Raw genomic sequence first — 15,032 nt, forward strand, 5'->3', positions numbered from 1 at the left:
TTCCCCTAAAGAAATGCTATTTTTATCAGAATATCAAAATTTTCCCCCAATGTGTACATGCTTGTGCATGTTCTCTCTCTCTCTCCCACTTTCTCTCAAGAGATGTACACTCACCACTTTCCATCTTTCTTTGACCAGGATTCCAACACTGAGGATATCCGGTTGCTCTCCTCCCCCACTCATTGCAAAACACTGATGTGCTAGAACAGCTACACAGGCATCTAGCTCCCAAGGGTGGCTTCCATTTAACCTAAGACAAAAGAAACAGCAGCAGCATGTCAGGGCTAATCAATTAACACAAATAACATTCCAACATCAAGAAGCACTACTAAACCTATGCATTAATTAAGCTGCTTTTTTGGAACACACAACACAATAGCCCCACAAACTCAGTTCCAAAAATTGTTTAACACATATTTTAAAATGCACATTGTCTTTCTAGTAGACATGCCCAGCCATTACAAATACACTGTTAGAACACAGATACCATTTATAATAACTGAGATTGCTAACTGGAGCAAGTATGGGGTCAATGGCACTTGATCCACAGAGATTATTATCCTGAGTACAACAAATTGCCAAGAAAAAGACAGGATACCTAATTTATAACAGCTTATAGCTTAATAGGTTGTAAAATAGAGCTTGACATTATAAGAGCTAATAATATTTTAAATGTTACAAAATGTGCTTAAAATGCACAGAAATAAACATGAACATAGAAAAAGGCTTTGATCAAACCCTATACAATATTATAAGAAAAAGAAAAAGTCAAAAAAGTAGCATATCTATAGAAAATGAATAGCAGAGAAATATAGCTTAAAGGAGATGAAAACTGTAACTTAGTATGAAATGAGAGACAATAGCAGCAATGTTTCAGGAAATATTGTTCAACTGAAAGAAGCAAGATGCAGTAAAGAGTTTATAGTATATTGTCTTTGGTGTAAAAGGGTGATAAACGTCAAGTATATTTAAATATTTGCTTTTATTTAAACAGAAGGGAAAAAAAAGGAAGATAAACCAATAATTTTCATTAAAGAAAACAACTATCCTATCCAAGGATTAAGACAGACTTTTTCAGTAGAAGGCAAGAAAGTAAGTATTTTAGGCTTCACAGGCTATATATTCCATTAACAATGCCTGCTACTACAACACAAAATAAGCCACTGATTTGTAATATGCAAATAAATGAGTGTGGCTGTGTTCCAACAAAAAATATTTACCAAAAAAAAAAGGTGGCCGGCCAAATTTGGCCTGAAGACTGTGGTTTATCAACACTTCCTCAATAGAAAAGAAAGAGAGAAAATTTGAGAATGGAGGGGATAAGGATGGATGCCAGACTTCTGTGAATATGTTTTATAATATAGTTTTTATTTTGGACCCATGAATATGTTTTATATATGACAAAAACTTCCCATACTCCAAATTCAACAAAGCAATGTACAACATAGCAATAAATGTTCATCAACACTTGCTTTAAACCCATTCTGGTCTATCAATAGTAGCTTCATATGGGAGTGGTGGCATGTGCTTATTGTTCCAGCTACTGTGAAGGCTAAGGCAAAAGGATCATTTAAGCCCAGGGGTTCAAGACCAGCCTGGGCAACATAGGAGACCCTGTCTCTACACAAAATAATGATGATGGTTGCACTTTACAACGTCAACCAATCAGTAAAAGCCATACTTCATAACCACACTTGCATAATAAAAGGCCAATCAATTCCTAAATATTCCTGGCTCATCAATCCCTGAACGCAGTAAGATCAAACCCAAATCAAAACCCAGAAAGATCAACAATTTGTTTCATTCACAGAAATTGTGTCCTACAGTCATAGCTTTCCTTTGCCCAGTGCACAATACATTTAGCATTTTGTTCAGATATTGAATGGTGGCATCTTCAAAATAATTAAAAAATTAAATTAAATTAAAGAAAGAAAAAGGGGCTGGTGGAGTGGTTCAAGTGATAAGAGCACCTGCCTTGCAAGGGTAAGGTCCTAAGCTCAAACCCCAGTGCTGGCAAAATAGAAAAATAAATAAGTAAAAATAAATTTAAGGCTGGTGGAGTGGCTCAAGTGGTAGAGCACCTGCCTAACAAGCATGAGGTTCTGAGTTCAAACCCCAGTACCACAATTTTAAAAAAGAAAGAAAAAGATAAAACATTAAAAATAAAGAAGAAACAATCTCTAAAAATTTAAAACAAACCAAAACCAATAATGCCCTATAAACCAAGTTTGTGGCATAGAAAAAAAATCAGAGAAAATAACTACTTCCCAGTACCTCCAAAAAACTGGAAGATAATTACTTCAAGTGGCTTTAAAATATAGTATTTTAACTATAAATCCTATTGGGATACATTTTAGGGAATAAAAGAACCACAAAGAAATCTTAAAACTTCTTTCAGTAGTTTTATTGTTAGAAATAATAACTACTGTTTTAAGTGGTAGAGTGCCTACCTAGCAAGCTTGAGGCCCTGAGTTCAAACCCTAGTATCACCAAAAAAAAAAAAAAAAAAAAAAGAATTTAAAATTCACCATTTTGCTGCATCTATTGAGATAATCTAGGCAATGACTAATGACTGCTAAAACTCTCGAGGTGAAAGGATGGTTGAAAGGGAACTTTATAGTGAATGGGTAAGATTAATGCTACTTAGACTTACTCATCAATCTATCAATCTTCACATCACTAAAGAATCTGAAAGTGAGACTGTACCCCTGACACTAGAAACTGGAGCTAAGACTCAAGGCCAAGTTCTGACTGATTTGTTTCTGGAACAGGTCTAAATATCATGTTGAAAGCTTTGAAAACTGAACTAATATCAAATCCAAAATACAGGGAAGGCTAGTCCAGAATATATGGAAGGCTTACAACATGAACACAACTGGATGACTAAAATGAAAAATATCAACATTCTTTGTAGAATTTAAATAAGACTAAGCTCTCAAAACATACCCATATTGGGTGGTAATATATATGGTAGTGATGGTATTTGAATTTAGGGCTTTGCACTTGTTGGCAGATGCTCTACTGTTTGAGCCATTCCTCCTTTTTGCTCTAATTATTTTTGAGATAGGGGCTCACTTTATACCCAAACTGGCCTGGACTGTCATTCTACTATTTATGCTTCCTATATAGCTGGATGACAGGCACACATCACAGCATCCAGCTATTGAGATAGAGCTTGCAAACTTTCTGAAGGGGCTGGCCTCGAACCTCAGTCCTCCTGATCTCCACCCCAAGTAGCTCACAGGCACCTGTGTAGAAAAATAATTTTTAAAGTATTATGCATACAATCTAAAATTATGAAGTGAACCAGGAAAACTTCCAATCACATATGAAAAGATAATCAACACATGCAAATGCCAAGATGCCACAGACTTAGTAGACAAAGACCTTTTTGCAGCTACTATACAAATGCTCCAAGTGAAGGGAGATACCCTAGAAATTAACAGAAAGATAAAAAGTCTCAGTAAGGAAGTATAAAACATAAAATAGTAAGTTGAAGGTTTAGAAGTGAAAAACAATAACTGAAAATTTAAAACTTCCCTGGATGGGGTCAACAGAAGAATGGAGTTATCAGAGTAAAGAATCAGTAAACTTGAAGATAAAGCTACGGAAATTTCTAATCTGTCCAGGTGTGGTAGCTCACGTCTGTAATCCCAGTTACTCTGAAGGTGACAATCAGGGAAGGCCAGCTGTGGGGAAATGTTGGTGAGACCCCCCATTTGAAAAAAAAAATAAGCTGGGCATGGAGGTACAAGCCTGTAATCTCAACTATGTAGGAGGTATAAGTAAGAGGATCTCAGTCCAGGCCAGCCTGGGCAAAAACCGCAAGACCCTCTCTGAAAAATAACTAAAGCAAAAAGGGCCTGAGAGTATGGCTCAAATGGTAGAGGCACCATGCATGAGGATCTACGTTCAAAACCAAAAAAAAAAAAAAGAAGAAGAAGAAGAAAAGAAATTATCCAATCTGAAAACAAAAGACTTCTTAAGTGACCATGTTGTCTCTTTGGACTAGTGGGACAATAACAAATTCTAACATTTGTGTCATTAGAGTATTTAGAGTCATAGAATGAGAATAAAGTGTTTAGACAAAAAGAAGAAGAAGAATACCTAAAACTTCCCAGATTTTGTGAAAGAGAACAGACTAAAGAAGTTTGTTGAGAAGGATATGCAAAAATAAATAAATAAATAAAATCCCCACTCCTTACCACATTACAACTAAGCTGCTAAAAATCAAACACAAAGAAAAATGCTTTAGACTATCCAGATTAAAATGACTTATTACTTACAGGGAACAACAATTTAATTCATTGTGGATTTCTTATCAGCAAACACAGAGACCAGAAAGACAGGAAAATGTTTTCAAAGTACTGAAAAAAAAAAGAACTGTCAACCTTGAATTCTTATCCTGAGAAAATATCCTCAGGGAAAAGGACATTCCTAGATAAAGGGAAATTAAGATTATGTGTAGTCAGTAGACCTGACATTTAAGAATTGCTGGAGAATGCTCTTCTGAAAAAAGGGAAGTTGTAACACAGGGGAATGTAGAATAATAGCAGTGAAGGAACAGCAACGGGAAATCTAGGAAAATACACTAATCTCTTCAGTTCTTTAAAGTATGTTTCACAGTTAAAAGCAAAAATTAAAACACTGTCTTAAGGGAATTTCAGTGTACATAGATATAACTCATAAGACTAAAACAGTTGGGTATAGTATTACACTCCTATAAATCCCAGGAGTACGGAGGTTGAGGAAAAGCTTGAGTTCCAGGCCAGCAAGGGCGACACAGTGAGACACTGTTTCAAAACAAACAACAAAAAAAATCAACACAGGTAGAATGGTAAAGGGAAAATAAGATTGTGGTTAGGTTTCTGCATTCCACTCACTCAGAGAGGTTAATATTATAATTGAAAGGAGAGTATAAAAAGTAGATATATTATAAACCCTGAGAAACTATTTAAAAACTATACAAAAGATCTAGTAAAAATAAATAAATACAGTAAAATACCAAAACATGTTAAGATAACCCCAAAGAAAGTAGAAAGGAGAAATGGAAGAGCAAAAACAGATGGATAAGTATGAAACAAACAATAAAATGATAACCTAAACCAAACATATTAGCAATGACATTAACTATAAGTGGCTAAACATGTCTGAAAAGACAGAAATTAGCAAGATAAATATAATTCTATAAGAAACTCACATAAAAAATGATATATATAGGTTAAAAGCAAAGAAATGAAGAAAGACATATTATGCAAAAACTAATAGAAATCTGGAGTATCTACAATAATATCTTACAATGTAGGCATCAGAGAAAAGAAAAATCATCAGAGATAATGAGAGTCATTATATAAAAATGGAAGGCCAATTTAGAAAGAAATTCTAGCAAGAAGCATAGCCCCAGGTACTCAGGAGCCTGAGGAAGGAGGATCACTTGAGTCTAGCAGTCTCGGCCATCCTGGGCAATATAATGAAGGAAGGAAGGAAGGAAGGAAGGGAGGGAGAGAAGGAAGACAACAAAAGAAGGAAAAAGAGAAAGAGAATGAAAAAGGGAGAAGGGAGGGAGGGAAAGAGGTAGTGTTAACAAGACAAAGAAATGCTGTATGTGCACACAACCTAGAAAAGAGCTATTAACTAACCAATAGGAGAAACAGACAAATCCATAATCCTAACTGGAAACTTCATCACTCCTGTCTAACAGAAATAAGCAAACAAAAAATTAGCAAGAGGCTGGGTGCCAGTGGCTCACACCTGTAATCCTAGCTACTCAGGAGGCAAAGATCAGGAGGATCAAGGTTCAAAGCCAGCCCAGGCAAATAGTTTGCAAGACCCTATCTTGAAAAAATCCTTCACAAAACAGGGTTGGTGGCATAACTCAAGGGGTAGGCCCTGAATTCGAACCCCAGTACCACACACACACACACACACACACACACACACACACACACAAAATTAGCAACAAGACAGAATACTAAACAGCATCAATATGGCATAATTTAAATATATATTTTGGGGAGATTCCAAGATGGCAGCTAGAGGGAGGAAGCAGAAAGTGTGCCTCCTAAAGTGAAATCTTGGAGAGACGCTGGAGACACACCTTGCAGGCAAGGCCACCAAGAAGAGACAAAACTTTGACCCCTCCACACCTCCAGCCTGTGCAGAGCATCTCCACTTCACGTTGAACAAAGAAACCAGGAGGGCCCCCAGGCCACCACCAGAGGCCAGCGCCCAGATGGCTTGGGAAGACACGACCACAGGGTGAGCTAAGTGGTGCGCACTATTCCCACAGACAACCCTGGGCCAGATCAGCATAGCCCCCTGGACAGACCGACCCTCACCCAGGGAAAAAAGAGAAAATGAGTAAAAAACCAGTAAGAATAAAGACATGTAGCAAAGAGGATGGGGCGCCCTGACTGCCGAAGAGAGGGGGAGAGGAATCCCTCACAGAACTGCAAACAAACCGGCGTGGCCAGACAGGGCAGGAGCCAGGGCGCGCACCCAGCAACCAGGAGCAGGAAAGCTGTGAGAGCCATGGAGGGAGGAAAACTCCACAGGAGAGTGGGGAAGACCCACCTCCTGTGTGAGTTGTAAATAAACATGCTGGCCTGAGAAAGCGGATGCACTGTCACCTTCCCCAGTGTGCTTAGAAAGGGGAAAGCTTGTAGCAGTGGCTCCTGCACAGGAGAACTCTGAGTAAACAAAGCCTGTGGGGCCAGGTGAGTGCTAAGCTCACCCCTGAGATCTGCAAAAATAAAGCCTCCAGCAACAGTAGGCTGACAACAGCAGGCAGGCAAGCCACAGCCGCAGACAGCCATTCACAGAACTGTCTCTCCCTACCTTTGATGAGAAAACAACCGAACTACACCTGCATGCTGAAAAACTTACTGAAACTGTATTGCATTTGAACTTGGGGCACTTTGTGGGTTTTTTCTTGTTTTGTTTTGTGCGGTTTTGTTCTATTTTATTTTTCCCCTTTGAAGAGACAACTACAGAACAACATCTGAGGCACCATCTCCAGGACTGGAGGCTGAGGGACGAACACCAAAATTACTAAGACTGAAATGAAACTTCACTGCATTTGAACTTGGAGAATTTTTCTTATTTATATATATTTTTTCTTGTTTTCATTTACTTAATTTTTATTTTTATTCTTATTCATTTTATTTTTTATTTTCAATCCTCTCTCGGTCTCCCTAATGCCTTTTCAGCTTACGGTTGATTAGTACACTGTCTCTCCCTGTTTATATCTTTGAAACTTTTTTTGTTTCTTTCTTTGTTTTGTTTTTTTTTCTACTTGATTATTTTTCCCTTTTAACTTCTTTTCCTAACATCACCTCGCACCCTTCCAGTCTAAATATCACTACTGCTATTATTACAGCCAGAAAGTACTTAATCATACACAGTACAGGGACAATAACACCACCAACGGCAATGATCGGAAGACAGAAAAAACAGGCAAACCAGTTTCCCCACAGCAAAAAATTAGTATAGGAGCCAGAGGGAAATGAAGAAAACAGATACTCAGATCCAGACTCCAACAAAATGAAGATAAACTATGCCAAAGAACCCAATGAAGCCGACAAGAATAATTTAAAAGAAGACATACTACAGGTACTCAACGAGAATTTTACAGAGATGATACTGGATATGGTGAACCAAAATGTCCAGGAGACACTCAAGAAATTCCAAGACAACAAAAATAGAGAATTTGAAAAAGCAAAAGAAGAAATAAAGGAAACCATAGAAGCACTGTAAACACCAAAGTGAAACAGAGAACACGATGAATAAACAGATAAATGAACTCATGACAAAAATAGACAACATTAAAGAGGAAACCACCCAGGATAAAGAAAACCTCAGAAACAAGAACGAAACAGAATTACAAAACAAAACGGAAGGCCAATCCAGCAGAATAGAACAACAGAAGACAGAATCTCAGAACTCGAAGAAGAAATGGTAATTAAAGGAAAAACTGAAGAACTATTAATTAAACAACTCAAGACCTATGAAAAGAAAATGCAAGAACTCACTGACTCCATCAAAAGACCAAACTTGAGAATCATGGGCATCAAAGAAGGAAAAGAGGTGCAAGCAAAGGAAATGCAAAATATATTCAACAAAATAATAACAGAAAATTTCCCAAATCTAAAGAAAGACATTCCCATACAGACACAAGAGGCCTCCAGAACACCAAACAGACCAGATCAAAATAAAACTAGCCCACGACATATCATCATTAAAACAACAAGTTCAGAAACTAGGGAAAGAATATTGAAGGCTGTAAGAGTGAAAAAACAAATAACATACAAAGGTATGTTTTGTGATCAAAATCACAGCAGACTTCTCAACAGAAACATTAAAAGCAAGAAGAGCATGGGGTGAGATCTTCCAGGCACTGAATGAAAATAACTTCAACCCCAGGATACTCTATGAGCAAAACTATCATTCAAAATAGATGGAGCAATAAAAGTCTTCCATGATAAGCAGAAACTAAAACATATGCGACCACAACGCCACCACTACAAAAGATTCTTCAAGGGATTCTGCACACAGAAAGTGAAACCCAACTTAACCATGAAAAGACAGGCAGCACTAAACTACAGGAAAAGAAAAAGCAAAAAAGTAGAGAGTAATCTCGACTTACGTACACAGAATCAAATCTTCAAACAACTAAGAAAACTAAATGACAGGATTCACCACATACCTATTAGTACCAACACTTAATGTTAATGGACTTAATTCACCCATCAAAAGGCACTGTTTGATGAAATGGATTAAAAAGGAAGATCCAACAATTTGTTGCTTACAGGAGACCCATCTCACCGACAGAAATAAACATAGGCTTAGGATGAAAGGCTGGAAGATTTACCAAGCCAATGGCCCCTGAAAACAGGCAGGAATAGCAATACTAATCTCTGACAAAGTAGACTTTAAACCTACATTGATCAAACAAGATAAAGGACATTCCATACTAATAAAAGGGGAAACAGACCAAAAGGAGATAATTATCAACCTATATGCACCCAATGACAACGCACCCAATTTTATCAAACATACCCTGAAAGACATAAAAGAATATATTAACTCCAACACAGTGGTTCTGGGAGATTTTAACACCCCATTATCATCAATAGATACATCATCCAAACAAAAAATAAATCAAGAAATTCAAGATCTAAAATATACAATAGGTCAAAAGGACCTAGTTGATGTCTACAGAACATTTCATCCAACTTCTACACAATATACATTCTTCTAAGCAGCCCATGGAACCTTCTCCAAAATAGATCACATCCTAGGGCACAAAGCAAGTCTCAGCAAATATAAGAAAATAGAAATTATACTGTGCATACTATCTGATCACAATGCAATAAAACTAGAACTCAATAACAAAAGTAAAGACAAAAAACATGCAAACAGTTGGAAACTAAATAACTCATTACTTAATGAACAATGGGTCATTGATGAAATAAAAGAGGAAATTAAAAAGTTCCAGGAAGACAATGAAAATGAAAACACAACCTACCAGAACCCATGGGACAGAGCAAAGGCAGTCCTGACAGGAAAGTTTACAGCCATGAGTGCGTATATTAAAAAGACTGAAAGATCCCAAATCAATGACCTAATGGTACATCTCAAATTCCTAGAAAAATAAGAACAAGCAAATCCCAAAACAAATAGAAGGAGAGAAATAATAAAAATAAGAGCTGAAATCAATGAAATAGAAACCAAAAAAACCATACAAAGAATTAATGAAACAAAAGTTGTTTCTTTGAAAAAATAAACAAGATTGACAGACCCCTGGCAAACCTGACTAAAATGAGGAGAGAAAAAACCCAAATTAGTAGAATCAGGAATGCAAAAGGGAGATAACAACAAACACCATGAAAGTCCAGGAAATCATCAGACACTACTTCCAGAACCTATATTCAAATAAATTTGAAAATCTTAAAGAAATGGACAGATTTCTAGATACATATGATCATCCAAAACTGAACCAAGAGGATATTAATCCCCTGAATAGATCTATAACACAAAATGAAATTGAAGCAGCAATCAAGAGTCTCCCCAAAAATAAAAGTCCAGGGCCTGATGGATTCTCTGCTGAGTTCTATCAGACCTTTAAAGAAGAATTGACACCAACCCTCCTTAAACTGTTGCACGAAATGGAAAGGGAAGGAAAACTGCCTAACACATTTTATGAAGCCAGTATTACACTTATCCCAAAACCAGGCAAAGACACCTCCAAAAAGGAGAACTATAGGCCGGCCAATCTCCTTAATGAACATTGATGCAAAAATCCTCAATAAAATAATGACAAACTGAATTCAACAACACATCAAAAAGATTATTCACCACGACCAAGTAGGCTTCATCCCAGGAATGCCAGGGTGGTTCAATATACGAAAATCAATAAACGTAATAAACCACATTAACAGAAGCAAAGATAAAAACCACTTGATCATCTCAATAGATGCAGAAAAAGCCTTTGATAAGATCCAACACCATTTCATGATAAAAGCTCTAAGAAAACTAGGAACAGAAGGAAAGTACCTCAACATTATAAAAGCTATATATGACAAACCTACAGCCAGCATTATACTTAATGGAGAAAAACTGAAACCATTCCCTCTAAAATCAGGAACTAGACAAGGATGCCCACTATCTCCACTCCTATTCAACATAGTACTGGAATTCATGCCAGAGAAATTAGGCAAGAGGAAGGAATAAAAGGAATACAAATAGGTAAAGAAACTGTCAAAATATCCCTATTTGCAGATGACATGATCCTATACCTTAAAGACCCAAAAAACTCTACTCAGAAGCTCCTAGAAACCATCCATAGCTACAGCAAGGTAGCAGGATATAAAATCAACATAGAAAAAACATTAGCATTTCTATACACTAATAATGAACAAACTGAAAAAGAACATATGAAAACAATTCCAGTTACATTAGCCTCAAAAAAAATCAAATACCTAGATGTAAACCTAACAAAAGATGTGAATGACCTCTACAAGGAAAACTATAAAATTCTGAAGAAAGAGATTGAGGATGACTATAGAAAGTGGAGAGATCTCCCACGCTCAAGGATTGGTAGAATCAACAAAGTAAAAATATCTACACTCCCAAAAGTAATCTACATGTTTAATGCAATTCCCACCAAAAGTCCATTGACATTCATTAAAGAGATTGAAAAATCTACCATTAAATTTATATGGAAACACAAGAGGCCACGAATAGCCAAGGCAATACTCAGTCAAAAGATCAATGCTGGAGGTATCACGATACCTGACTTCAAACTATATTACAAAGCAGTAACAATAAAAACAGCATGGTACTAGCACAAAAACAGACATGAAGACCAGTGGAACAGAATAGAGGACCCGGATATTAATCCACACAACTATAACCAACTTGTCTTTGACAAAGGAGCTAAAAATATACAATGGAGAAATAGCAGCCTTTCAACAAAAACTGCTGGGAAAACTGGTTAGCAGTCTGCAAAAAACTGAAACTAGATCCATGTATATCACCCTATACCAATATTAACTCAAAATGAATCAAGGATCTTAATATCAGACCACAAACTCTAAAGTTGATACAGGAAAGAGTAGGAAATATTCTGGAGTTAGTAGGTATAGGTAAGAACTTTCTCAATGGAACCCCAGCAGCACAGCAACTAAGAGATAGCATAGATAAATGGGACTTCATAAAACTAAAAAGCTTCTGCTCATCAAAAGAAATGGTCTCTAAACTGAAAAGACCACCCACAGAGTGGGAGAAAATATTTGCCAGCTACACATCAGACAAAGGACTGATAACCAGAATATATAGGGAAATTTAAAAACTAAATTCTCCCAAAATTAATGAACCAATAAAGAAATGGGCGAGTGAACTAAACAGAACTTTCTCAAAAGAAGAAATTCAAATGGCCAAAAAACATGAAAAAATGCTCACCATCTCTAGCAATAAAGGAAATGCAAATTAAAACCACACTAAGATTCCACCTCACCCCTATTAGAATAGCCATCATTAGCAACACCACCACCAACAGGTGTTGGCAAGAATGCGGGGTGGGGGGAAAGGAATCCTCTTACACTGTTGGTGGGAATGTAAACTAGTACAACCACTCTGGAAAAAAATTTGAAGGCTACTTAAAAAGCTAAACATTGATCTACCATTTGATCCTGCAATACCACTCTTGGGGATATACCCAAAAGAATGTGACACAGGTTACTCCAGAGGCACCTGTACACCCATGTTTATTGCAGCACTATTCACAATAGCCAAGTTTTGGAAACAGCCAAGATGCCTCACTACTGATGAATGGATCAAGAAAATGTGGTATCTATACACAATGGAATTTTATGCAGCCATGTAGAACGAAATGTTATCATTCGCAGGTAAGTGGATGGAACTGGAGAACATCCTTCTGAATGAGGTTAGCCTGGCCCAAAAGACCAAAAATCGTATGTTCTCCCTCATATGCGGACATTAGATCAAGGGCAAACACAACAAGGGGACTGAACTTTGATCATAAGATAAAAGCGAGAGCACACAAGGGAGATATGAGGATAGGTAAGACACCTAAAAAATTAGCTAGCATTTGTTGCCCTCAATGCAGAGAAACTAAAGCAGATACCTTAAAAGCAACTTAGGCAATAGGAGAAGGGGATCAGGAACTAGAGAAAAGGTTAGATCATAAAGAATTAACCTAGAAGGTAATACACATGCACAGGAAATGAATGTGAGTCAACTCCCTGTATAGCTATCCTTATCTCAACTAGCAAAAACCCTTGTTCCTTCCTATTATTGCTTATACTCTCTCTTCAACAAAATTAGAAATAAGGGCAAAATAGTTTCTGCCGGGTATCCAGGGGTCCGGTGGGGGGGGCGGGAGAGCAGGGTGGGTGGTAACAGAAATTACATATTCTGTTCTTCTTTCTGGTTCCTGTCTAGAGCTCCTAAAAGCCTTGTAACTTCTTGGGGTTTTTTGTTTTGTTTTGTTTTGTTTTAGTGGTACTGGGGCTTGAACTCAGGGCCTCTAGCTTGCTAAGCAGGCTCTCTACCACTTGAGCCACTCCACCAGCAAAGCCTTGTAACTTCTTAAGTAATTAGGTGCATCTTTTGTTACAATATTTGAGGGGTTTTTTTTGGTTTTTTAGTCCCTGAAATAGTTCAAGAGGGATAAAGTTGACAGAGTATCTTTTGTTATTTATAACAAGCGCCTTTCAATCACACACAAATTTTTGTTAAATGAGGTGACTTTTGGAAAGCCACTGAAGATGGAGGGTTTATTGCCAGGGGAACCAACTCTGACATTAGAATCATTTAGCTCCACCCTCCAAGTTCTAGGGAGGGACTGTGGAGAGATATTAAAGGGTGAGTCAATCATCAATGGTCAATGACTTAATCAATAATGCTTTAATGAAGCTTCCATAAAAATCCAAAAGGACAAAGTCTGGACAGCCTCTAGTTTGGTGAGGACATTCATGTGTCAGGAGTGTGGCACAGTACTTCATGCAGATAAGCACTCCAGTGTTCAGGATCCATACATACATACCTTGCTATATGTATCTCTTCATCTGTTATATCCCTCAATAAAAAGTAAGCCAGGAAACATAGGTAAAGTGTTCTGGAGATATGTGAGTGATTATTGCAAATCACACTTCTTTACCATTTGCCAGAAGTATGGAGTAAAGCAACAGAAAAATACAGTTTCTTCCTATCTCACAGTTTGGCATGAGAGGTTTTTATCTCCAGCTCTTGGCAGTGCATGAAATTTCCTAAGTGATATAAATGCCTTGTTATGCTAATGAGCAACTCCAAGCTTCACTGGGTAGGGAGGTGGCTATAACCAGAAAGCATATGATTAGAAGGCTGAAACTTTCACCCCCACCTCCTGACCTCTGATATAGGAGTTGCTACTGGAAACTGAGTTTCAATCATATGGCCAATGATTTAATCAATCAGGACTATGTAATAAATCTTTTTTTTTTTTTTAAAGAAACAGTGCTGAGGTTGAAACCCAGGGTGAGAGCTTCCTAGGCAAGCACTGTACCACAGAGCTACATTTCCAGTCTTGTAGTGAACTCTTGATACTAAAAACTGAACAAAAGGTTCAAGGAACTTCCTGGTTGAACATACAGATGTACCAAGAAGGAAAAACACCCTTACCCCATGAGAACAGAGGCTCCCAGTGCTTGGAATCCTTACAGACTTCCAACACTATATTCCTTTTCATCCAGCTGTTTATTTGTAGCATTCATGATAAAAAGGATAATTTTTAAAGTATAGAACTCTCCATGGTTCTGTGAGTCATTCTAGCAAATTATTGAACCTAGGAGGCTATGGGAAACCCCAAATTTATATTCAACCTGATAAAATTCAGGTGACTTGGGGACATCCAGGACTTGTGGCTGAAGTCCAAAGTAGGGACAACTTTGTGGAACTGAGCCCTGTAACCAGTGAGATCTGCACTAACTCTAAGCAGTTAATGTCAGAATTGAATTGAATTATAGAACACCCAGATGGTGTTAGAGAACTGAATCAGATTGATATTGTCAAACAGCTGGAACTGACACTTAAACCAAACAAAACCAGAATACACATCTAAGTACACATGGAACACACACTCAAAGAGAGCTTATATTATCCTAGGTCACGAGAAAAATTTTAACAAATTTAAAAGAACTGAAATCACAGGGAATGGTGGCACATACCCGCACTTGAGAGGCTGAGGTAGATGATGCAGAGTTCAAGACCAGTCTGGGCTACATAGACCTATCTGAACCTCTTTCAAAAAAATTGAAATCATATGTAGAATGTTCTCTAATAATAATGATATTAAACTAGAAATCAGTAAAATCAATATAACAATAAACTCTATAAACACTTGAAAATTAAAATTAGAAACAACAGAGCAGGTGCTTGTTTTTATAAATAACATTTTACTGGAACAAAGGCCTGCCCATTCACTTGTGTTGTCCATGGCTGTTTTTGCACTAGAAGGGCAGAGTTAAGTAGCT

The 15,032-nt window shown here is 37.3% G+C and overlaps 1 protein-coding gene across 5 annotated transcripts in view; it reads right to left on the reverse strand.

Annotated features, from left to right (window-relative positions):
- Positions 1–15,032, reverse strand: part of Ttbk2 (tau tubulin kinase 2) — a 168,605-nt gene that overhangs the window by 131,087 nt on the left and 22,486 nt on the right. For all 5 annotated transcript variants that reach the window (XM_074065775.1, XM_074065770.1, XM_074065767.1 and 2 more), the window contains exon 2: positions 115–250. In XM_074065775.1, coding sequence (XP_073921876.1) covers positions 115–183 — 69 coding nt within the window. In that variant the 5' untranslated portion in view covers positions 184–250. The remainder of the gene's footprint in view (positions 1–114; positions 251–15,032) is intronic.

This window comes from Castor canadensis, chromosome 2 (assembly GCF_047511655.1).
Source record: "Castor canadensis chromosome 2, mCasCan1.hap1v2, whole genome shotgun sequence".
In the NCBI taxonomy this organism is placed as follows: Eukaryota; Metazoa; Chordata; class Mammalia; order Rodentia; family Castoridae; genus Castor; species Castor canadensis.